Source organism: Pinus tabuliformis, chromosome 4_1 (assembly GCF_031772625.1).
Source record: "Pinus tabuliformis cultivar Carrire ecotype Pingquan chromosome 4_1, CPIR1, whole genome shotgun sequence".
NCBI lineage: Eukaryota > Viridiplantae > Streptophyta > Pinopsida > Pinales > Pinaceae > Pinus > Pinus tabuliformis.
The window spans coordinates 602,103,578-602,129,824 of record NC_142303.1 but is presented as its reverse complement, the minus strand read 5'-3'; the positions used below and the strand labels follow the sequence as shown (position 1 = coordinate 602,129,824).

The following is a 26,247-nucleotide window of genomic DNA, read 5'->3' as shown; positions in this document are numbered from 1 at the left end:
ATGAGGTGTCCATGAAGCATGATGTTTTGAAGAGTGATCATGATAGGGAGTTCTTGAGCTTGGTCATTCAATCATCCTTTCTATGCTTGCAAGAAAGGCTCCGAATCTCAAAATTGGTATCCTTTCCCTCATCCAAGATTCCTTTCTACACCATATGGATATCATATTTTCTCGCCTCCCACTTGCATCATCATCCATATGAGTGTTTCTATGTTGGCTGTTTGGTTTATTGCACAAGTAATCATATAGGCAAGTATTCTCACATTGATATAATGATATGTTGGTTGCATTGGCTTTATGATTACACGTAGCATTTGATTGATGTAATATGTATGTTAGGGTAGGATGCATTACATATTGATTTTGCATTAGAAACATCATATTATGTTTGTCATGCTAGATTAGGTGCATTTAGATTAAATTTTATTACTTGCTGATTTTTCGAACTAACGAAGCATGGGCATCAAAAGATGTCGTAAAAACACGTTGCCCCGTGTGCTTAGTCTTTGATGTGCAGGTAACAAGTTTACGGTCCCAAGAGACTGCTGGTGTTTTCATGACCTCTCCGTTCGAGTACATGGTTCATGCACTCTAATGAGAGCTCATGTCCCAGTTGGAGCCAAATGTTATCCACCACTAGTGGGTGACTCCTATAGGAGAATTTTTCTCCTAGATTTGTCTTTAGCCGGTAGCCAGTAACCCCTTGCAACCACTAGATAGCTCGATGTGCCACCATTCTCCACCACCTGAGCCGACCATTATGTGCCCTCACCTATCTGTTATGATTGTATGTTTAAAGGCGGGCCTTGCAACACCGAAGGTATGGCTTTTCATTAGTGGACACCGAAGGTATGGTATTTTTGCTTACTTTTCTTGGACACATTTGAACATGGATTAGTGGGGGGATTCGACGGAAAAAATGGGCTTGGTTTGTACTTTTGTTCCCTTGTTCCAACTTGGTGTTTAATCTTGTATCCTAGTCTCGTGGGATCTCCTTTATTGGCTACTAGCTTTAGGGGTAGCACTACATGGGAAACGTCGATTTTGGTTGCGTGGTCCCACTTCCTGACACCATATACATCACTCCCCTTTGCTCATTGTGAACGATGCCCCAGAGGTTGATGCAGCTAAAAAGAAAGTTAAAAGCATAATTTGGCCACTTACAACAAGAAATGTACCATAAAATGCAAAATATGGGTGGGACATAAAAAAATTAGCGTGGGAAAAAGCCAAACATGAGCTCTACCCCCTATCATCATGGCCATCACTCTGGTTACTAGGGCCCCTATGTGGGCCCCCTGCATCATTAAGGAACACATGATTGTCCCAACCCCTGGTGGACGATGAACTACCCAACCTTAAGGGGCTATTCACTGTTTTATCATACGCATCATGCTCTCATTCCCTAGAGCCCCAAGCAGTTAAAAGAAAGAAAAATCAATAAAAGGCAAAAGGCATATGAAGAAGGGTGGAAGAACAAAGGCTGGGTAATTCATGTACCACAATTGCTCCCTCCTACGTCTTCTATACACCCATGTGTTGGCTTTCCTCATTATAGCTACCCTTGTACCATGACATGTGGCTTGGAGCCTTCCCTCGTACCCCACTCCATTCCACTTTTATTTCACATGACACTTGCCATTTGATAGATGTACCATGGACCTGTAACTCCCTTAGAGGTTGAAACCACCTAATAGTGTCCTTTATTAACCTCCCTCTTGTGCTTGGGGACACCTATACATTCTAAAGCCTACTTGGAAGGGCATGCCACTATGAAGTGTACACTTGGGCCCTTGAATTGCAAGCTTATTTACTCAATTGCTCTAATGAATTGTTGTGCTGGAAGGTGAGGAGATGCATTGGATCTTATACAGGATTGTAGGCGGGTCTTCATCTTGGGCTTGACCTCCTTATACAGGATCCAAGCTGTCCAAGGGGTCATGATGGCACTTGTAGGGTGTGATCGTTGAGAGCCATGGGCCTCCACCACAGCAGAGGATTGATTGCCTCACCATGGGATTCTTCAACACCACCTATTACTTGTTCGTGCCCCAGTCATACAGAGATGATGATGCACTTGGACCACATTGCCCAATTGACCACATACTTGCACCAGACACTTGGTAGTTGATCCAGGGCCCAAATGGGGTTTGTCTCACCCATGGAGACATGGGAGGGCTTGTATCATCATTCTAGCCTTTATTGATGGAGCATCGATTTGTTTGATCCAATTGGAGACCCATGAGGCCATTCATTGTGCCCCACAACCACTTGGGAGCACCACAGATGTTTTGCTTGGAAACCAAGGGGCCAACCCCTTGGTCATGATTTTAAGAGCCCTCTGTTTCATCTCGGCACATGGAAGACTTATCTAGGCCTTCCAACGACCCTTTTGCACCATTACTCTATCATTTCGACCTCATTAAGAAGGCTTGTTGAGTACTTTTGAGCTATTTGGTGGGCTTGTCACCAATAGGGTTTTTATTTTACACGTTAAAGTCAATTTTAGGGGCTCATTAGGCTAATTAGACTAAATCAAACTCCTTATGGCACATATAAATAGAAGATGAACCTCATTTGTGACTCATCATCATTTGGATTGGGATTTCTCTTGTAAAAAGAATTCAGACCTGCAATTGATGGACAAAATTGGTGATCTTTGATGCATTTTGATGTTTGAATATTTTGCTATCTTATGATGGGGCTTCTTGCAAATATGATGGATGGATATATTCAATTTGTCTTGTTAGTGAAACTTTGATTCTATTTCTTTACTTTATTGCATGATTAATGTATGGAATATCTTGTCACAATCTTAATGTCGCCTAATTGAAATGCAAATTCATGAAAAAACTGGGATTTTGAAGTATTGCATGCATTGCATGTTAAGCAAATGCGAATGAATGTTCCTAGAGGCTAGTTTACTTGTTGCTACCTTGAATCTCCATCACGCTTTGTTAAACAAATTATTAACAAAAGCTACCTCATTCTATGTAGCTACCTCATTAGGGTTAACGAAAAGCTACATAGGACTCCTTGATATAGCGGAGGTCCTTCATCAAAGTCAATCTCGACTCTCCATTTCTCCCAATTGTTAAGGCACTGGGTCCTAATCCTAGTTGATCAACCTTAAAAATTTTCCTTTTACTTTTTGCATTTTCTGCCCCAACCCTAGAAGGCCAACTAGGGCCTAATGCAAAATGCATTAGGGTTGGTATCTTGAAGAGCGAGTTGGCATACTATTGCGTTGGGGCTTCCTCCAGGGATCCTCAAAGTTTGAAGCAAATCCAATGGCTAGATTGAGAGAAACCTTGAGCCCCAGCCCCAACATCATTTTTTCCTTTAGAACTTCTTGGTTAGTGACTTTCCTAGGGTCATTGGCTCTTGAAAACTAGTTGGAGTTGATCATTCTTTGACCCCCATTGTCCTTGAAATTTTACAAACCCTAGGCCTTACTTGGATTCTCTTAGGTCTCTTTTGTGGTCCCAAACCTTCATATGCTTGTTATTTCGCGAAACCCTAAGAGAGGCCCTTTATTTCCTTAGGAGGCCTTGATGTAGGTGTATCCCTTGTATTTAGTATCCCTCCAGCCTACGTTCGAGCATCTTCATAAGCCTTTCTTGGAAAGCCATTATCTTTCCTTTAAAGCAATCAAACCATTGTTTGAGCCTCTCCTTTGAATGGGCTTTGGAAATCACCTTATACCTTGCTATTGATCTTGTTATTATAGTGATTTCCTTCATTCTGAGAATCCTCCCATCAGTGAAAGTCCGTAAATAGCAGGGGGCACTGACTGAGGTGACAATGGGTCTTTGTCCCATTGTCCCATTGTTGTCATATGGTCTAGTAGTTGTCCCTTAAGTACCCCTCATAAGACCCTTGCTAGATTGTGTGGCAACACATCCCATGCTCATGACTGTAATTACTGGAGTTTCATCTTCCTTTCATAGCAATTCGACAATTGCATTGATGTCTTTTTCCATGCCCACAGTCTGAGCTTCTCTAACAAGTGTAGTCTAACTTTCCATCTAGTCTTCTGAATTATTTAAAACTGGAGCATTCACATCAAGGATAGAGGCAAATGTAAGATACTTGAGATACTTAGCTTCCCCATGTATCTTGTGATTCTCTACTTCAATTTCTTAATCTTGTGGTCCATCTGATAATAGAGGATGGGGTTGCCAAACTTGCAATAGGGGAAGAGCGGGTTGCTTGCAACCCAACACCCTTCCACTATGTCCATTGCATCTACCACAAAATCTTCAAGATTTTCAATCCAATTGGACATTGAATGGAGTTCGTTCTCTCTTTGATATCATTTAACAAGTATTTAATGGAACCAACCTGCTCACATAGGAATTCAAAATCGTCTTTGAAACCTTGATACCTATTGTAAGATTGCTTCAATGAGCATAGAATCATTGACTAATTTGGATAAGGAGCAAAGACTAAGGAAACGATGGCTTGGTAGGCTAAATTCCTGCTTGAAGATGTAGATGGAATAGAGACAAGAGAGATAGTAGTAGCTAAATTAAAGTAAAGGTACTTCCCCATTTTAATTTTATAGAGGCCATTCAAGGATGTTTCTCTATCATCTCAATGATTAACACACAATCCTCCCACATCACCCAAAGGGTTTGCATGTGATTGACACGTGCAACCTACATGAAGTAAGTCTTGTAAACCAAATATCTCTCCAAACATGTCACAAATGGCATCCCTCTCAAACAAACATTGCAGACTTATCGACAAGAATTGGGACACTTTTCTCTTCATTCTATGACTTTTAATTATTATTATGTGATTAAAATAATAATACACTTGCAATTTTTTAATAATAATTATATATCAACAATTATGTTAAGCGAAGTGTGTAAGGTTCATCTAGTCCTGCAATGGCCTAAAGTACTACCTCAAACAAGTCACTGGGATAGTCGATGCATGCCATCATGAGCAATTTTATGTTGAAAAGATATTTTATTTACATAATTGATTGTAATCTTCATCTTTATCATTCCTCTAATTTTTTAAAATTGGCATTTTGCATTTTTCGGACAATCAAACAGAGCAAATGTAGTCATAATCACTGTTGATAATATCGGTGATATATCGGCGATATTCGGAAATATCGCGATATTTTCGGCAAAACGATATATCGCCGAGAAAATATCGCGATATTTTCAAAATATCGGCAAATATCGGAAAATATCGGCAAAATATCGCGATATTTTGAAAATATCGGCAAAATATCGGCTATATTTAAAAATTTGAAAAAATTATTTTTTATGCTTGCCGATATTTGCCGATATTTTGCCGATATTTTCGCCGATATTGCCGATAAGATATTTTCTGGACCCTCACCGATATTTTGCCGATACCGATATTTTCAACACTGGTCATAATAGACAACATGAAGAATCCATACAAATATTACCCTTCTCCATACAAATATCATCCCAATTTCGATATGCACTTTGCTCTAACACAACAAACTATACACATGGAATCTCGTCAAGTATGAGTGTGTTATGCTTGATGCAAAAAAATCTATTTTTGTAGGAAATGGGTGAGCTCTTCCAATGTGGGCAGTTCTATGCCATATTCATTAATGCTTGCATTTTTCACACCGTGTTCATCATTTTATAGTTTTTGATTGAATCGCCTTTTCCCCATTAGATTCAAACTTAAAATCAATGAAGAACTTTGAAACTATGTTTTATTGATGGGTTCATTTCTTTGAAACCATTGAAGCAAGTAGCCGATGATACATTGAATCATCTTGCCAATGGCCTAGAAAACAAGAATGGTGCAGGGCAAGGCTTTTTGACAGGATATTTTGACGATTCTCAGACGATTGATCACATCTTCACCCTCAAAGCCATCATTGAAGAGTCTCGCTACTGCTCTTTACGGGTTTATAGTTGCTTTATTGATTTTCGAAAATATTTCGATACAGTTCTGGGGGAGGCACTGTTCTAGAGACTCGGCGACATTGACATATCATAGATCCTCTTAGCTGTTATCATGAGACTCTATGAGTCAGTGCTGGGGTGTCTTAAGATGGCCCATGGTCTTTCAAACTTCATTCAGAGTACCATTGGGGTGAAGCAAGGGTGTCCCCTCTCTTTGACTCTCTTTGGGATTTGTATGATGAGCTTTAGTCTTTCCTCCATGAGCACATATAATAGGGTGATGGCTGCCTACTGCACCATGTTTTGATCTCCTTGCTTGTCTTCACTGATGACTTGGTCTTGTTGGCTTCTGCTTCTGAGGGATTATAGAGATAGATTAACGTGTTGGCCAATTTCTGTGACCTTCGACCAATTTCTGTGACCTTCGATAGCTAAAGGTCAACCTGGGTAAAACCAAGGTTCTGATCTTCAATGCCTCGAAGAATTCCATTGCAGACCTACACTTCTACTATAGTGGGGCAGAGATTGAGATTACCACATCTTACACCTACTTGGGGGTACAGTTCACAGGGCTTAGATTTGCTATGCAGTAGGCACTCCAAACTCAACTTAATAAAGGTTACGATTCCCTAGCCGTCATTGAGCAATAGTGCTTTCAGGCACAATTCTAGAACATCTTGTCCAAGCTCCACCTCATGGAAGCCATTATTAGACCCATGGTCCTCTATGGTTTCGAGATTTGGGGACCCAATTTACTAGAGTTAGATTGGGCTACGATGGAGGGAGTCCAGACCCTGCTTCTCTAGTGTATCATCAACTACAAACACATTGTCTCGTAGCCCATTATTTGGGCAGAGTTCAGGGTCCACTCATTTCGCCTTTTGCTTGGTCTCGTTTCTCCATAGAGTCAGGCTTATAGAGACTAATGAGAGAGAGAGATACCCCTATCTTTCACTTTTCTCCTCAGAGGTCATCACTTCAGATACTCCCTCAGGATGTGCTCACGGATGGGTTCACAAAGGCATCTCGGCTCCTTCAGTTGATGACCATCTCCCTAGAGCACCTTCCTCCAATTAGTTTCTCCCTTGACGAACAACCACATCTCTTACAGACTTGACATAAACTGAATCAGGCCGTCAGAGAGGATATCTACAAATTATACATTCAGGTCACTTGGGGGGAGGGGGAGCGTTGAATAGACAAAATTTGAGTTGTAAGTTGTTTGGGAAGCATATGACAGGGGGAAGAGTATCCCTATTGAAATATTGCCTTAGACAAATTTCAGACATAACATAGAACTTTTCTCAGATGCATCTCTAGAAATCATCCGTATTGCCATCAAATCATTAAAAGATATAGATTTTGCCAAAAGTAACAAGGCAGCTATCAAAAGTCAAATTGCAACTTGAGGAGAAGACGAATTTTGACAGCAGTGATTAGTGCTTGGCTTGGCGCAGCCGTTATAAATTGGAGGGGGCAAATTGCATGCACTGCATTTCACAACGTCACAAGTACTGGCCTCCTGTACCGTCTGAGTGGAATTTGCTGATGTCTCAATATTCCTGGCTGCCTGGTGCCCGTTGCCACCACCATGAACATGGTGATAAACGTCACCATCGTTATCCTTATGCCAATGACCTCCATCATCACAATCTTGGCGATTGCAGATCACATGGCCATAGCATTTTGCTCCTCTCAAGAGAAGCATACTGTTGAACGTGACAAGCATAGCAGTCCCCACGTCTGCCAGAACTGCTATCCAGAGGTACACAAAACCCACAGCAGTGAGGACAAAGATAACAACCTTTGTGACAATAGAGATGGCAATGTTTATGTATATTTTCCTCAATGTCCTTCGGCCAATCTTCACTGCTCCTGCGATTTTCCTGATATCATTAGACATGAGAGCTATGTCTGAAGTCTCCATGGCCACAGCGGAGCCCGCTACACCCATAGCTATGCCGATGTCAGCTGCAGCTAAAGCTGGGGCATCGTTGATTCCATCGCCTATCATGGCTGTCTTGCCCACCTGCTTCAAATCTCCAATAATTCTGACCTTATCCTGTGGGAGTAGTTGAGAATAAACTTGAATCTGACCCACCTGAATGTGGATACATGGTCAATGAATGCTTGGAAAGCTAATAATCTTATAACATTTATACAGATTAGTCTAATCGGTTAGAACTTGTTATGATTTCAGTATTTACCCCTGTTTCGATCAGAGCAGCAGAGGCGGCCGTATCCCCGGTGAGCATGGCGAGTTGAATTCCTAATTTCTGTATTGGTAACAAACAGAACATCATACTTCAAAGATCAAAATACTCAGCTCTCAGTGTATACACTTTGCCTTACCGTGTTACTACTTTTTTAAATTGGAAAGATTATTTGTATTGTACAATTTTGTGTTTGGTTTGCAACAAATATATCAAGCATTACAGAGCTAATTCATAAAAAAAATTCAGGTGTTTTCTCTTTTACAATAGGAATCCATAATTTCCCTTTGGAGATAATGTCTGAATAGCTAAAAGAGGGGTTTTTCAGGTGAATATCTTACAAAACTGCCCGAACAAAACACAAAATTTACAGCACATAATGCTACTAATTGATTATGAAATCTTTCATGACTATGAACCTGCTGCTGTCCTGATCACCATTAGGGAATTATAGCAGGCTTGATTTGACCATTAATCTTTAATTTACCTATCTTTAATTTACACTCCTCATTAGCATACTTGTCTACTTCTCTGTTGAAGTCTCTTAGGACATGGAAATATGCTTTGGATGAGATGTCTTCTGCAATTCTCCTGATTATTTTCATAATGTTTTCCATAGATTTCTCCTTTGGGAGGGAGCCTTTGACGAAATGATGCAGGATTATGAGAGAATCTCCCATAACTGTAAGTGTGTCCACTTGTTGCTTTTTGGCAACCGAAAGTACCTGGTAGATACCATATATCTCTGTTTGATTATTTGTCATATGACCAAAATTCCATGAATATCTGAACACTTTGTCCTCCTTGAAATGATAGAGTACCCCTCCCTCTTCTGCTACCTCTACCTTACTGTATTACTATTCAAAGTAAATACAAACTATGTTAATGCAAGAGCAAGAGCACATGTTGGCTTTAAGAAAATGTCAATATTTTCTTGTTAATGTTAATGTGGGTGCAACCTTGAGTATTCAAGCAACTCACGCTGAAGAGCGATCTTGCAGGAATGGAATGACAATTTTTAACTTTGAAATGGTTGAACTTACCACACAAAGGGGATTTTCTCATCTCCTAAAGTTGGTGGCATAATGCATGAAATGCATGCGAATGGCATCAACTTATAAAGTTCTTTTAGTGCAGCCAGATAAGCTCATTGATGCGAGTAAAGGATGTTATTCATTATTCTTCGATGTCTAATGAATTATTGTTTATTTAAATTTATGAGACATAGATTAGTTGGTTTAAGTGGGATTTAGTATCATTAGATTTTAGATAAGCTCATTGATGCGAGTAAAGGATGTTATTCATTATTCTTCGATGTCTAATGAATTATTGTTTATTTAAATCTATGAAGCATAGGTTAGTTGGTTTAAGTGGGATTTAGTATCATTAGATTATTAGTTGACTAGGAGACATAGATTAGTTGATTTGAATGAGATTTCAAGTCATTATATTATTTAGTTGATCTATAGATTAGTTGATTTGAATGAGATTTCAAATCATTAGATTAATGGTTAAAATTTCACGGGAGGGTTTGAGTATTGGTTGATTATTTGCTGAAATTTCATAAAAAGGGTTTGAAAATTGATTGAAATTTCATAGAAAGGTTTGAAGATAGAAACCAGCTGTGGAGATAAAAAGTGTTTAGGCTCAATCTACTTATATATGTTTAATTTTTATTATTTTAAAATATAAAATAATTTTTATAATAATAATTATTAAAATAAAATACTTTTTTAAACCTAAATATATAAATTTTATATGGTTTAAAAGATTATAATAAATATTTCTAATTATTTATTATAATAAAGTATTTTTACAATTATTATTATTATCGTAAAATATTTTAATTTATACACATGTCATGAAACAACTGAACAAAATAACTAATCGAATGATGAATTTAGGTATCTATTTAAAATTTTTGATATTTATGATAAATAATAATATTATATTAGCAAAATATAAATAAAAAACAAAACTAAAAATATTTTTATAAATTTAAGTTTAAGATAAACTATTCCATATAATTTAGGAAAATTAAACATCATATTTGGGAAAAAATTAAAAGAATAAGTTCATAAAATTTCACATATTATTATTTTTTTAAATAATAAAACATAAAACTTAATTAAAAAATAATATTAGTAATGTTAAGAAGGTATAATTATAAAATATTCTAATTATATATGAAATGGTGTGGTTAATTTTAATTAAAATTTGGCAATTTTTAAATTTTTTTTGTCGGTCAAAAACACTTCATTATATTAATTATCATAGCCTCAAAAGCAAAATACATTAGCATCACACCATCAAAATACATCACTGCTGCACCAGGCTTAAGAGTTGGCATGGGCCTTGCTCTAAACAACAATAAGCCTGTGAAGAGGCCAAGACAACCTGTGTCATTGGTTATTGCCGATACAAAAGAAGCAAAAAAACATATCTCAGGAATACACATTAAGGGGGTGGGTTGGGGGGAAATGCTAGAGGAGCAACAAAGAACGCAACCCGCTTGTGCGTATGATAGTCGATGTGTTCCACCCGAGCCTCCAAAGCACGAAGATGGTTGTTTGTGCGCTAGAGCTGCCTTTGAAGGCCGTCTATGGAGTCCAAGAGCTCACTCTGCATATGTTGGAGGTCATTAATGTAAGCCACCAGTTCATTCCTGTCATCATACCTCTGCTCCCTCAAAGTTTCCATGTTGAGTTGGAGATTGTTCAGTTGGGCTGCTATGGATTCCAAGGTGGCCAGAGCCTCAATGTGGCTCGGGGAGCGGCCTGGGGATATGACAGTGTCTGTGTTAGAATGGCAGCTCTCAGTCGACTCTGATTCTGAGCTGGGCATTCCCTGGTGCGAACGTTCATCCATACAGTGGTCGACTCTACCCCTTCGGGCGCGTCTTCTCTGTCTCGGCATGTAGCCAACACCACCACCACCATCGGTTGCACCACAACAAGGAGGAAACTGCCTGCCCCGTGAAACCCACCAAACACAATAACACATGACTTACCACTTCTGAGCCCGGGAGCCCTAATATATATATATATATATATATTTTTTTTAAATTTAAAAACTTGAGTTTAAGTTGTTTGATCTATAGAATTCGAGTGTCCTAGTGTTTTTTTCAGGGTGCTGAACCATTTACGCATTGAAACTATATTCTAAACAATAAAAAATCACAATCTTGCATGAAATTGTATCCCTAGATTCCAGTAAAAAAGGCTAACTACGCCTATAATTATTAATCTCAGTTGGTTTTATCTTTTGTAGTTGGGAACAATGATTATTATTCTCCCCACCAAAATTTATGTAATTTCTTTTCTTATGACATAATTTAATAAAAAATAAGTGAGCATTTTTTGTTAATTTATCCACTACTACATCACTGAATCATGTTGCATAATAACTTTGTGATAAAATTAATCATTACCACTTTCCATTTCCACTCTCTAATTGGCAATGGCTATAACAACTTTGTTTGGTGTCTATATGCTTAATCTTTTCTCTTTAACATTTCACACCCGTGACCATGTAATAATCAGCGTACTAGACATCATTTTGGGATTCAACTGTGTTAAGTAAGTCATTCACGTATGATCATTTCCATGAGAGGTAGTTGTAACTGACTAATTTCTCATGATTTTTGAATAGTTCACTTAGCACTCATTGCATCAGTGATGCTCACAGGGGTGAAGAAGTGGGATTAAAACTAGTGAAGTGAATCACATAGTGTCAATCATCACTTTCGGGGCTTGCACCTGGTAACTAGGACTTCCCGGGAGGTCATCCATCCCAGATCTCCTCTGGCTCAAGCGTGCTTAACTGTGGAGTTTTCCCCATAATCTAGCCCACTTGAGCACGCTTGAGCCAGAGGAGATCTGAGATGGGTGACCTCATGAAAGTCCTGGTTACTGGGTGCAAGCCCTGGAAGTGATGATTGACGCTATGTGATTCATTTCACTAGTTTTAATCCCACTTCTTCACCCCTGTGAGCATCACCCGATGTAATAAGTGCTAAGTGAACTACTTAAAAATCATGAGAAATTAGTCAGTTACAACTACCTTTCATGGAAATGGTCATACGTGAATGACTTACTTAACGCGGTTGAATCCCAAAATGATATCTAATATAATGCACTGCGTAAACCCCCTAATACTTAAATTCAAAAAGAGTGAAGGGATCTCTACTTGAATGGTTCATGAGGCACAATACTTGCTAAGGTTTTGCAAATGGGGTAGCAAGCTAAGTGGGCTAGATTGTGGGGAAAACTCCACAGTTAAGCGCGCTTGAGCCAGAGGAGATCTGGGATGGGTGACCTCCTGGGAAGTCCTGGTTACTGGGTGCAAGCCCCAGAAGTGATGATTGGCGCTATGTGATTCATTTCACTAGTTTCAATCCCACTTCTTCACCCTTGTGAGCATCTCTCGATGCAATGAGTTCTAAGTGAACTATTCAAAAATCATGAGAAATTAGTCAGTGACGACTACCTCTCATGGAAGTGGTCATACGTGAATGACTTACTTAACGCAGTTGAATCCCAAAATGATATATAATAACTTAACGCAGTTGAATCCCAAAATGATATATAATATAATGCACTGCGTAAACCCCCTAATACTTAAAATCGACATACTTTTCACCCAACTTTTATTCTTTGACATTCCATGCACCTGGCTAGATAATGATCAACATCTTTTTCATTCTTAGTCTAAAATATCATAGTGTTATTGTTGACATGTTCAAATTTTTGCTACATAGAGTAGCATGTTTTTGGAAAATAGAACCCAAATAGAGAAGAAATTAAACCCTCTAACTACCACTCAAACTCGCACTATTGTCCTTTGACAAAATCAATCTTTAATTTTACCAAAATAATATTGAATATGATTTTTCTAATTATATCATAGCGACGTTCTTCTTTATTTATTATCGCATTGAATAACCCACATGCCCAACATTTGCACATATAGGCATATTTTTAAGGTTGAGTGGGTCAATAATAATGATTATTATTTATCTATAAAGCAAGAATCATATAGGTTTTATTTATTTATTAATTCATTCAATTATCAGCATGTTTATTATATTATTCAATTACTTACATGGCCGATTCTTTTGAAAGGTTACCTTGCTAGGTAATAATAATTTCTAATGGAAGAATAGGAATAATATGGATTCTTGGTGGACAATGATCAACACCAAATTAAAAAAATAAAAATAAAAGAAATGTTGATTCTAAATGTGAAACATTTGCAGAATTTTGAGGTCTAAAATGAATCTTCTAAGGAAAATAATAAAATAATAATTAAAATAATAAAATAATACTTATAATTTTTTAAAGAAAAATAAAGGAAATTATCTTTTTCTTTTTATTGTATTTTCGAGTTATTTCTTTGTAAATTAACTCAAATTTCAGAAGTAGAAATAAGTTGGATGCGGAATTAAATTCCACATCCAACTAGTACAATTTTTTTGAGTAGATCCAAGTCAGAAAAAAGGAAAATACATAAAATCACACGTTTTTTCATGTATTTTCAATTTTTTTCGATTTGGATCCCAACTCAGAAGTAGGCAAAATGGATACTCGTTGAATGTAGAATTTAATTTCGCATCCAAAACATGTCTACACCTGAAATTTGAGTGAACCTACAAAGAGATAAGTCGAAAATACAGTAAAAAAATAGTTTTCTTCTTGTTCCAAATAGCTTTCCGAATCCATCGCATAATGTTAGTTAGATAATCGACGTTTCGAACCCCCAACTGTGGTTCATCTTCAGGATAATATGAAATCTAGTTCTTTCAAAAATGCGAACCTCTCTTAATTTGTCCCTTCCGTGTAGGTTTATGATTTTAGAATTCATATTTATGCGATTATAATCTTGTTCTAAATAGCTTTCCGGATCCATCACATAATAGATAATCGATGTTTCGAACCCCCAATTGTGGTTCATCTTCAGGAAAATATGAAATCTAGTTCATTCAAAAATGCGAACCTCTCTTAATTTGTCCCTTCTGTGTAGGTTTATGATTTTAGATTTCATATTTCTGAGATTATAATCTTGTTCCAAATAGCTTTCCGGATCTATCGCACAATGTTAGTTAGATAATCAACGTTTTGAACCCCCCTTTGTGGTTCATCTTCAGGATAATATGAAATTTAGTTCGTTCAAAAATGCGAACCTCTTTTTTTCCCTCCAAAATATTTCTCATGGGGATGACATCACCATTTTAAATCCTATTGGTTTTTCTTATGCACAACCCTTACACTCAATTAAAATCTCAAACAATTTGAAAAGGGGTTAAGTGACATTCCATTATTGGCCACTAGACATGAGTTTTAGTTTTAGGAAACGTAAGTGTAACTACTTTAAATTTGTAATAAGGTCCAGGAACAATCTATCAAGGAGAACTGTCTTATATTAGGTTTTTTCCTCATATTTCTTGTAATGATGACTATGTTAAACACAAAAGACATTCCATTTTCAATAGGTTTTGCAAATTTTTATAGTTGTGTTGAAAATCACTATAAAATAATTTGGTTTTCTAATTATATTAAATTCATATTTCAGATTAATAAGGGGATTGAAGAGGAATTTATTTAAACATTTAGTACGCAATCCAATTCACAACTATCTGATTGTTTTCACAATGCTTGGGGTTGGATGATGGAAGCACTGAACTTGAGTGAGTCCTCGAAACCCACATACAATATGTGAAAGTTGAGATGATCCTAAGAAAAAACAAGAAAAATAACTCCAAGGATCATCCTTTTAAAATGTTGTATTTTCTGTTTTCTTGACATGGAGGGTTCTTTTTACCATTGAAGATCCAATATCTAAATCACTAGAAATCCAAAATGAAACCCACCATACAAAATCCATGTTTTGAGCTGCAACTTGTACAAAAAGTTTAGATTCAATGCATTCCAAAAAAATGAGTTGGAAAAATGATCATATCGTTCAATCATCAATGCCCATGATTGTCAATCATCAACGCCCATGATTGTCAAAATTGAAGCTTTGTGCATGGTTTATCCCTAAAACCTTCCCAAAACATCCTTAAAATTTGCCCACAAAATCCTTGAAATCTGTCAAAAACATCTCTGGAATCTGTCTAGAACATCCTTGAAATTTGTCTGAAACTAGCAAGTCCCCAATGGAGTTTCCAACAGTTTGGAGACGTTTGCTAAGGTTCCAAAAGTCCCCAGAATGCGGAGACCCAGGATACATAAGTATTTTTTTTTTTGGGAGGAGATGGGTCCTCATGCAACATAGTATCTCACCTATCTTTTAAACTAATTAGTGAATTAACTGCGATTACACCTAAAAGTTCATGGTACACGAACGAACAAATAGTAAAGTGAACATGATAAGCCGATTATCACCTTGAGCTGATCTACAGCTTCTGCTGCTTCTGGCCGGATGTTGTCGCCCACGCTGAAAACCCCCACAAAATTTTCCTCCGTTCCAAAGTATCCGAACGTTGCTCCTTGGATATCCCAGGTTTCTGGTATATCTGCAACATTCCATCCTTCATAATGTTAATTCTTGCAAACAGAGATGAGTTATACAGTAAACAAAACTGGAGAATGGAGTGATGTGAAATTAGATGCAAACCTACATTCAGTCCAACCTAAGCGATTTGATAAACGGATATTGCCAAGGTTTCAAGTCTAAAATTTATTATAGTAACAATTGCAGAGAGTGGTGCTTAAACCACCACAAGTTGCCAACCAACCTACCACCATGAACCATTTAATAACTGCTGAACTTATTCTGAGTGTAGATTCTAGCAATATTTTAGAAGATGCGTAGATTTTAGGAATATTTTAGAATATGATACAGTTATCGAGATCAACTGTTTGATCTTTTGAGATATTCTAAAAATCTACGATCGAAATAAAGATACCTGTAAAAACTTACCAAGATATCCATTTCTGCTTATCAGTGGTCTCAGACTCAACGAACTCTACATCTATCACCCTGAATATTCCTTCTGTGAGTGTTCCAGTTTTATCAAAGGCTATCACCTTAAGCTTCCCCAAGGCTTCCAGATACCTCCCACCTTTGATAAGGAGGCCTGTTTTAGCAGCATAGGCCAACCCACATGCTACAGCCGCTGGAGTCGAGATAATCAATCCACACGGGCAAGCAGTCACCAGAACAACTAAGGCTTTGTAACCCCTAACGTTCCAAAAGTCCCATTAAATTCGGCGAACTCGAATTTCATGCCGAATTCGAATCTCTGCCGAATAAAATCGCCATTAAATTCGTTTCGATGCGTTGAAATTCGCCGGCAGCAGATTAAATTCGTTTTTTTTCGCGCCCGCGGGTATGAATGTTCCTGTTTTAGGTTTCATTGGTTTCAACTTTCATTGACTCGGGTTTCGTTGTTTCAAGTTTTCATTGCCGCCGCTGGTCATTGCAGACGCCATAGACTACAGTCTACACCTTGACGGGCTCGGGTTTTTCCAGAAACAAAGACTCGTATGATCGTATCTCCTGAACAGGCATTGATATCTCCCAAATCAGTGTAAGAGAAGTTTGTTGGAAGACAAGGCGTGAAAGAAAGGGTTGTTCTGGGCATATCTATCTTCTGCTATATCAGTTTACCAGGCCGAGAGGCGAGAAGTTAGAACTCAGAAAACTGCCGCGTGTGCATCTGCCATCCTGTAGGCTGTAACTTGTAAGTTTTCTTCTCGTCTTCTTTGAACTTTCCTTTCCGTCATAGTAATGGAACGAACCATAATGTTACAAATTATTTGTTTGCTGGTGGAGTTACTCACGTCCTGTGCGGCTGTGCCTCTGTCCAAAATTTAGCACCGAGACCTTGTCACTGCACAGAGACCTTGTCATTGTGGCAGCACTGAAACTTTGTCACTGCATCTAGACCTTGTCAATGTGGTAGGCTGGTAGCACCGAAACCTTGTCACTGCACCGAAATCATCTCTGCAATTTACAATGAAGTCATCTCTTCATTATACTATGCCTTCACGAAATTCTGTCTCTTTGAGATCACCAAAAAACTATATCTGAGATCACCGAAATTCCTCTCTGAAATCTGAGCTCTGAACTGTGCTTGATGCGAAGTCCTTAGGCTTGTAGTTGTATATATAGTTGTTTGTCCATCATAAATGAGCCGACACATGTTTATGAACAATTGTCTCGAAATAAAGTTAGGCCAACTTGTAGGCTCAAATGAGTCCTTCATTACATTGCTTTGATGAATATCTTAGTTCCTCCACAGATAGATGTATATATTATTGTATTACTGTTACTGAACTTGCACCACAGAAATCACATCACAAAGGTGTGTCACTGCAGAACTCACATTACAGAGGTACAAAACTCGCATCACAGAACTGTGTCATCACAGGACTCGCATTACAGAGATACAGAACTTATATTGCAGAATGATATCACCACAGAATTCGTATAGCAGAGGTTAGACACCTGAATTCTTTTATCCACAGATCATCACCGAAATTATTTTCTCTTCTTCAGATTCAGATCCTCTCTTTATCTTTCTTATCTTCACTTCAAGTCCAAGCCCTTTTTCTCTGAGATTTCTTCTCCGAAAATTGGATCAAATGAATGAGCTCAGGCTTGTATTTATATTGATTTCGTCTAGACATGAAGGGACACGTCTTTCTGGTGTAGCCTGCTTCGCATGAGTCTTTTCTCAAATCCTGATTTTGTCTCTCTGAAATCTAGGTATGGCATTTTTGCTTTTCCATAGTCTGTCCCATGAAGTGCTTGCACTGGATAGTTCCCTTACCAAGTTACCTCCTGTGCATGCCACTTAAGTAAATAAGCTATCATTTCCATACTGTCAGATTATAAGACTACTACTGCAGTTAACAAAATGTTTTAGTGGGCTGAGAGTACCCAAAGGACAATTTCTTTTGGATCATTATTTTCACCCCTTAATTTACATATGCTCCACTTTTTCTAGGCTCTAGGCTCTAATTATGTTCTCACTGTGTTGAAGGCTGAAGCCTGGTTTGACTGTGTTGAAGACAATTTTCTTTATTCAGAACTACCCAAAACCTCCTTACTACCCTCAAATTTGTTGTCAATAAGTTAGGCAATCCTTAAATAATAAAGACTGTTATTCTTTGAAAACTGTTATCAGCTCTTTATCAGATCTTTCATCTGGAAAATTTATCCTTAAATAATTTATAACAGTTTATAACAGTTTATAAATTATAATAGTTTATCCTTAAATAATTTTCCAGATGACAATTTTCAATGAGAGAAGACTGTTATTCTTTGAAAAATTCTGGCTTGCTTACTGTTCGTTGGATGATCATGAACATTTGCTTTACAAGTTTACATGACTAACGAAAATGTAATTTCAAAAAAAATTGCAGGCATTTCAGACATTGAAGTGTCAGACATTTCAGACTTCTAAATTCCAATGGCACCCCCAAAATCAACTGCTGTAGCTTGGAATTTTATCCAAAAAGATGGTTTTAATCTTTCATGTCAGCTGTGTGGACATAATTTCAAGGGCACTTTGACTAGAGCAGTGGATCACCTTCTCGGTATTAGCAATGGAAGTGGAGGTGGTGTTGAAGCCTGCACTAAGATCACTGATGAACAAAAAGCCAAAGTGGAGAAAGACCATTCCAGTTCACAGATGCAAAGGCAGAAAAGGGTGAATAAGAGGCAGCGAATTGAGAGGGAGATTGCCATGTCTTCCTCCAACACCATTAATTCAGTTTCAAACATTGGTGGATCTAGTTCTACAGCTCCTCAAGCAAAAACAGGTGGGCCGAAAACATTAAATCAATTCTGGAAACCTGTTGAGAAACAGGAAGTTGATGACGCTGTTGCTGAGTATTTTTATGCATGTGCAATTCCCTTTAATGTGGCGAGGAGTCCATATTTTAAAAATGTAATTAAAAAGGCCATTGATTTTGGGAAGGGCTATGTTCCTCCTGGATCTGAAGCTTTAAGGACAACTTTGCTAAAGAGAGCGAAAGACAGAGTGACAGGAAAGTTGGCTGATATTAAAGAGTCCTGGAAGCTTACAGGATGCACAATTTTGAGTGATGGTTGGTCAGATTTGTGTCATCGCCCATTGATCAATGTGCTTGTTTATTGTCCTCAAGGGGTAGTTTTCTTGAAGGCAGTGAATGCAATGGATCAAGTGAAGACATCAGAATTCATTTTTGGAATTTTGGATGAAGCGATTCAAGAAGTTGGGGTGGAAAATGTTGTCCATGTTGTTACAGATAATGCATCAAATTGTGTTGGTGCAGGGAAGCTGATTATGGAAAAATATGGGCAGATTTATTGGACCCCTTGTGCAGCTCATTGCTTGGATTTAATGTTGCATGACTTAGCCAAATTTCCTTGGGTCAATGAAACAATCCGAAGAGCCAAATCAATTTCAAACTTCATCATCAACCATCATCTCACTTTGAGCATATACAGGAAGAATGCATCAAAAGAGTTGTTGAGGCCTTGTGATACAATGTTTGCCACTTTTTATATTACTCTGAAAAGAGTTGTTGAGGAAAAAGCGAGCCTAAGAGCTGTTTTTTGCAGCACTGAGTGGGAGAGATCTACTCTCTCAAAAGAAACTAAGGGGAAAAATGTTGAACAAATAGTGCTCAATAATGGCTTTTGGGAAAATGCAAACAAGGTTTTAAAACTTTGTGGCCCAATTGTTAATGTGCTCCGCATGGTTGATGGTGACAAACCTTGTATGGGTTTTGTTTATGAAAGCCTTGATCGTTGCAAAGAGGCCATTGCAACTGCTTTTGATAATGTGGAAGCTGATTACAAGGAGATATGGGATTTAATTGATCATAGATGGAAGATGATGCATAGTCCATTACACGCAGCAGCATGCTATTTGGACCCTAGATTGTTTGGGTTACCAAGACATAGGGACGAAGAAATCATGAATGGACTTATCCAATCTATTGAGAAGCTAAATCCAGATCCAGAGATTGCAGGTTTGATCAGAAGTCAGTTGAGAGCATACAGGTAAATGTCTTGCAATTATATTCCTTTGCATGCAATTATATGAATCTTGTTGTTAATGTCTTGCAATTATATGAATCTTGTTGTATATGAACTGATTGAGACTCTCAACTTGAGAGCATACAGGTTAGAAGAAGGATTATTTGGAACAGTATCAGCAAAGTATGATAGGAGCAGAAGTGATCCAGCACTATGGTGGGAATTTTATGGTTCAGGGGCACCAGAATTGCAAAATTTTGCAATTCGTATCTTAAGCCAAGGAACAAGTGCATCAGCATGTGAAAGGAATTGGAGTTCCTTTGACCACATTCATTCCAAAAAAAGAAATAGACTGTCATCTCAAAAATTAGAAGATCTTGTTTATGTTCGTAGTAATTTGCAGTTGGCATTGAAGAATGTGGCTAAAGAGTCATCCAATTCTTCTACTCCGTGGATCGATCCTGTTCCAAATGCAACAATGGATGATGCTGATTTGTACATTGATAGTGACATAAACACTGACAGGGAATTCACTGATGAATCTGGTGCTGAAGCATCTAGCGGATTCACATCTCATACTGCTCTTGATGACATAGAACTTTTTGATATAACAAGTGGGCAACAGGAACGTCAAGAATAAGACTTGTGTTCCTGTTTTAGATTTCTAGTTTAGTTTTTGCATGAACAATTTGCTAGAGCCTAAAACTGCCAAGCTAGCTGCTACTTTAAAGTTAAAGTTTAAACTGTTTTTTTATCTTATAAATTATAATGCAGAGTTTTTCATTGAACTGCCAAAAGAATATATATTCGCTGTTCATTAATTAAATATCTTAGAAGTTAGCATATATTTGCTGTTTTTGTATATTTTTTTTATGCCAATCTATCTTTAAAAAATAGTTATGAATGGTTGCTTACAAAGTTACAGCCTACAGGATTTCTTATAATCATGTTTTAATTTTTTTGGGATATTTTCTAGAATCTGTGCTTGTTTTTCATGCCTTGAGGATTCACATGAAGTGATAAAGGTATTCAGGTTTTATATACCAGCACTAAATAGATATGTTTCCAGGTATGTTGAGTCAATATATGTGAAATTGCAAGGCTGTCCTTTGAATACAACAATTGCTGTAATAAATCTGTCAATGCTGGCCTGAACTTTAAACACAATAACACGCAGACCTTCCAGCTTATAATGGTTCCCTCCTGGTCAAATTTATGAGTATTCCATAGCTGAATATGAAGTATATTTCAGTTAATATAATTTCTAACAATAAGATAGTCTTTATAAGTGTATAAATCTGCCCTCTATCTTTAATATACATTTTTTTTTCGAATTTCTATATGTCGAATTTTATCGACAAAATTTGAGTTGCTGAACTTTATTCGAATTTCATGGTCCTCGAACTTGAACTCGAACTCGAACCTGGTGACTTAGACCACATGATATAAACTGCTATCAGATGTTTTCTAACTCAATTGAAGAAGGATTTTCAAAAACATTTCTGCCTACAGACCTGGAGTGTAATATTTTACAACTTTTTGAACGAACTCTTCGGTGGGTGAGCGTTGATTCTGTGCTTCTTCTACAAGCTTTGCCATCCTTGCCATGGTAGCGTCTTCTGCCAGAGCCACCGTCTTGACGCTTAAATAACCTGCAATTTTCACCATTTAAGCATTCAAATAAAATGTTCATCACAGTCATTTACTGGGTAAAAGAAGTGTACTTAAACCCTCTACAATTTTTGACGGACGATGTGTATTTTTGGACATGGGTTTGTCTAACTAAATTACTTTGCCTTCAGCGAAGTAATTTTTGGTCAAATTGCGTTTTAATTTTTTCAACAAGTCAAATAGTGTTTATGGAGAATTTATATCTTCTAAAGACCTGCTGCTGCCATTATTAAGACTACTGTCACTATTAAGACTAGATACAACTATTTTCATAAATGCCAAAACAGACCGTTTACAACATGTCCTGAAAACTTAAACCCAGATAAGCAAATTATAAACCGCCACAATCCTTCGATTAATAAAATATATTATCTTTAAACTAGAGAGTTATAATTTTATTAACTTTACTGATATAGAACTTGTGTGAAATTTATTTACTCTACACAGATTTTTCTCCTCTCCTAAAAAATGATTACAAGGCTTTCCATTGAATATAAACTACTCAACAACAATTATTCAAGATTATTTATAAGTAATTATTTTACTTCTCCTTTAAGCTTCTTTATTCAATCGTTCAACAAGCATATAAAGATGGTTTTATTATTATCTTTGCAATATCAAATCAATCTGTTTATGTACAATTGCCAACACCTCTTCATTGCTTTTACAATCACAACAACCATACTAATTCTATAACTATGTATATTTGAAAGTTCATATGTAATCACTGCAGATGTGAGGTGAAATGATGGTAACCAGACGGTCAAATACTCAACCTCAGGGCACACCTCTTGAATGCTTGTGGATTAACCGGATGATTAAATGGATGGTGTGCAAGGTTCAGCTTATGTTGGAATGTTCACTTTTAAGCTATCAGTTAATTAATTAGACATAATGCCTCCAAACTCTTATTTAAGTAATTTACATCAATCAACTAACTAAATATATCTGTTCAGTTACATAAAGAGCAGAATGGTTTTATCACTGTATCGCTCTAAGTTAATGTTATAATAAAAAATAAAAAGAAATAGAAAAAAAATGAGCAAACATGCTCCTTTCATGCAATTATTTGACATGACAAAACTTTGATTGTGCACTGCTATAACCAATTACCTTGCCCAATCAACTCTCCACTCTCAACTCTAAGAAGTTTTGGAAGGAGTTGGATTTTAATAATAACCTACGAATGGATAATGCAGCATTAAGAGGCATGGCAAGGGAATGGCCATTCACTAGCTCTGGGAAGAGTCTCATTCCCAACAAGATCTATATATGTAAAATCTAGCACAACATGTAATATATGTATGGGAGTTTCCAATAATTAATGAGAGATGAGGCAATGCACTAGACTGTCTAACAATTTTGTAACTAGACAAATCAATGAAGTGTTCAATATATCAAGGGAGAAGTTTTATTAAAAAATTAACAATCTAACTGAATAATTAGATCAACGATATCATAACAGTCATTGATTTCAGAATACAGGATGAATGGACAGTGATGATCATAGCAATGTGAGCATTTGTCAATTGTTATCTAAAATGTTTTTCAGAATAAAATTACAATTTGTTATTCTTCATTAACACATTATATCTCATGTATAAAATTTGCTGAAAAATAACTAAAAAAAAATCATATACATATACAGTGATCGCAGTTAACTTTCTATTTGAACAATCTCTAGATAAATGCAGCTCAGGTTCTTTGTTCATACTTTTTTTTCAAAAAAGCTCTTTCAGACCTATGTTACAGTAAGTATCTAGAAAAATTTGAGATGATGGCAAGGTCAATGCATTAAATTCTTTTTATTTTAGTCCATTTTTATTTTACAATTATATTTATAAGATATTTTTGTTATAATTTAATTCATATTTATTAATTAAAATATATTTATGATTTTTTTTATAACAAATAAATAAATTTAATTTAATTTGGGTGGTGGGGTAGAAGTTCAGATCAAATGAATTCAGAAACGTAAGACCAGCATTCTCATGATAAGGTTACCTGTCAGATTCATGGTACCAGCCCATACTTTGGCCCCGCCTTGTTTCTCCACGGGTAAGGATTCTCCTGTTAAGCTACTTTCATCCACTGAACTACTTCCAGAATCGACAATACCATCTAGAGGTATCGTCTCCCCTGCTTTGACAGACAGCACCGTGTTAATGGCCACATCCTTCACAGATACTTTTTCTCCACTTTCTTGAATAACCGCTGTTTGTGGAGCCAAATTCATAACAGAATAAATCTCTGCTCGAGCCTGCCATGAAATACCAAATGGCAAGTAGAATTGCCAGTAAAATGCCAAACATTTATAAGCATCATCTAATTGTCTTTAGATGAACGCAATAAAATTAGTCTTACCTTGTCACCCGATCTGCTTTCCAGCCATTCGGCCAATGTAAACACGAAGACAATGGTACCTCCTTCCAAATATTCCCCCAAACCAAGAGTGCCTATAACTGTTTCAAGGCCAACTAGCTTATTTAGAAAATTACTATGTACACCCATTATAGAATAATTATGCAGGTGGCCAATATGGCCTCATCTGTTATAAGGTTTATAAAAGTTACCTGCAATGAGCACGAGCACATTTATGTCCAGTATGAAATTGCAGATGGCCAACAAACTCCTGTGCATGATTGGAAAAATACCTACAGCTATGGCCCCTAGAGCCACCCACTGTAGAGGATGGTAAAAATATTGGAACAAAGCTATGGCAAGACAAATACCAGAAACTAAAGTGTAAGGACTGGGCCATTCTCTGCCACTTTTCACTTGTCCAACTACACGAACACTTGCATCTAGCCTTGCTTGATTTAAGGCCTTAACTGTACAAAACCATGAGAAGGTTATCGCTGTGTCATGTTTAAAAAAAAATGTTCATATATTTCAAAACATTTAATAATCATATTTCTGAACTGTAAAAAGTTCAGATGTTGTTGACTATTTAACCTATTCATCTAATAATCTAAGAAAACACATATTTTTTATCAATACCTGGAATACCAATCCACAAGTATAGAAAAACATCCCTCAATTTCTTAAATTACTTATTTTACAACGCGATATGTATTACAAAAGATTCATACCTATCTGTGCTGGTTGAATAAGACTGGCATCATACAGCACAGTCACTGTTTTTGAAGGAACATTGACAGAAACTTGTTCAACACCGCGCAGAGGCTGAAGAAGTCTCTCGATCAGAGACGCCTCCGAAGAACAGCAAATCCCCGAGACGTTTAAGGTCGTTTTACTCAACTCATTGCCATCCGCTGAGATGCTGGGAATTTGTACATATTTCCTCGTGTTGCCCCCAGTTGACATCTCCGTAATTCGTGCATACATCCTCATGTTTTAAGAGAATTATTTTGAGAGGCCTGAGAACTGTGACAAACAAAATCAAAATCAAGAATAAGTTGCTGCTAATGAAGAATATATGTATTAGTCTCAGATCTGTTTTTTTTTTTAAACAATCTCTGCCGTAAAGTTTGAACTTGAGAACCAGTGGAATGCTATTATTAGGGCAGTTGAGTTGAAAAGCTACTTAATATATTTTAATTCTCTTTTAAAAAGTGACTCCGATCTCCAGTTCTCCAACTCTTTCTATAATGTTTAAACTTAAAATCCAATAATTTATAAACCAATTACTCTGCTCCTCTTCCCTTTACTGTCTCCTTGCACCAGAATGTCTTTGACGGCCGTCGTCGTTGTGATTTTGGATTGCAGCACATACATACGAAATGATTTCAGCACCTCGACGAGTGAATAACCCTGTTTCTCCAATATCTCATAATTGAGCTTAGCGTTCCTTCGGACTCGGTTAAAAAAGGCATCTACTTGCTGCTTTTACAAGTTACTTTTGTGAAAAAATAAAAAATTCACATCATATGCCCCTAACCTAGAATATTCAACAGAAATTAAGGTAGGGCAACTGAACTTTTCCCCAAAGACTTCCCATTAACTTGAATCAGTATTTCTGCTAAACTTTGATTTTAATGTATCATCTAATGCCAAGTTTTAAGATTTTGCAGTACAAATATTTAACATATATAGTTTAAAAAATAAATTAACACAGGTATTTAAAAATAATAAATGAAAGTATTTTTTTTCCCAAGTTCTAAGTTTAAAAAATTAACATTTATAGTTAAAAAAATAAATTAACACATGTATTTATTTTGTTTTTTTCAAATTCTTTGCGTAAATAACATAAAAAAAAAAAAAAAAATTAACATATTTGTATATATATATATATAATATTATATTGAAATATTATACTTTTATTATAATCGTTTATAAATTTATAAGCTTCGAGGGATAACTTATTTGGTCCAGTTCTTGTTGTATCTCGTTTAGCTAGGTTTTTGGGGTTAGGCTTTGCTAATTCGGCTAACGGATAGATGCCTTCCTTCAAGTTAATCTAACTGAATTTTCCAGTGAATATGGTGTGGTGACCACTCTTTGTTCGTGAACTA

At 36.8% G+C, this 26,247-nt stretch overlaps 2 protein-coding genes across 3 annotated transcripts in view; one reads left to right on the top strand and one right to left on the bottom strand.

Annotated features, from left to right (window-relative positions):
* The window catches only part of LOC149177439 (uncharacterized), a 64,540-nt gene extending 43,657 nt beyond the window's left edge, over positions 1 to 20,883 (top strand). Inside the window, exons 2-4 of one of the 2 annotated variants that reach the window (XM_089420139.1) lie at positions 16,554 to 16,811; positions 18,499 to 20,125; positions 20,249 to 20,883. In XM_089420139.1, coding sequence (XP_089276265.1) covers positions 18,546 to 20,125; positions 20,249 to 20,741 — 2,073 coding nt within the window. In that variant the 5' untranslated portion in view covers positions 16,554 to 16,811; positions 18,499 to 18,545 and the 3' untranslated portion in view covers positions 20,742 to 20,883. The remainder of the gene's footprint in view (positions 1 to 16,553; positions 16,812 to 18,498; positions 20,126 to 20,248) is intronic. The other variant, XM_089420140.1, reaches the window with a different exon arrangement.
* LOC149177438 (cadmium/zinc-transporting ATPase HMA2-like) lies at positions 6,136 to 25,599 on the bottom strand. The gene is made up of 9 exons (XM_089420141.1): positions 25,424 to 25,599; positions 24,865 to 25,159; positions 24,346 to 24,603; positions 24,137 to 24,234; positions 23,777 to 24,032; positions 21,616 to 21,753; positions 15,511 to 15,641; positions 8,120 to 8,188; positions 6,136 to 8,013 (listed from the first exon to the last, which is right to left on the bottom strand). Exons 2-9 carry the CDS (start codon positions 25,124 to 25,126, stop codon positions 7,306 to 7,308), a joined length of 1,920 nt encoding a protein of 639 aa, XP_089276267.1. The 5' UTR covers positions 25,127 to 25,159; positions 25,424 to 25,599; the 3' UTR covers positions 6,136 to 7,305.
* Positions 25,600 to 26,247: the final 648 nt, after the last annotated feature.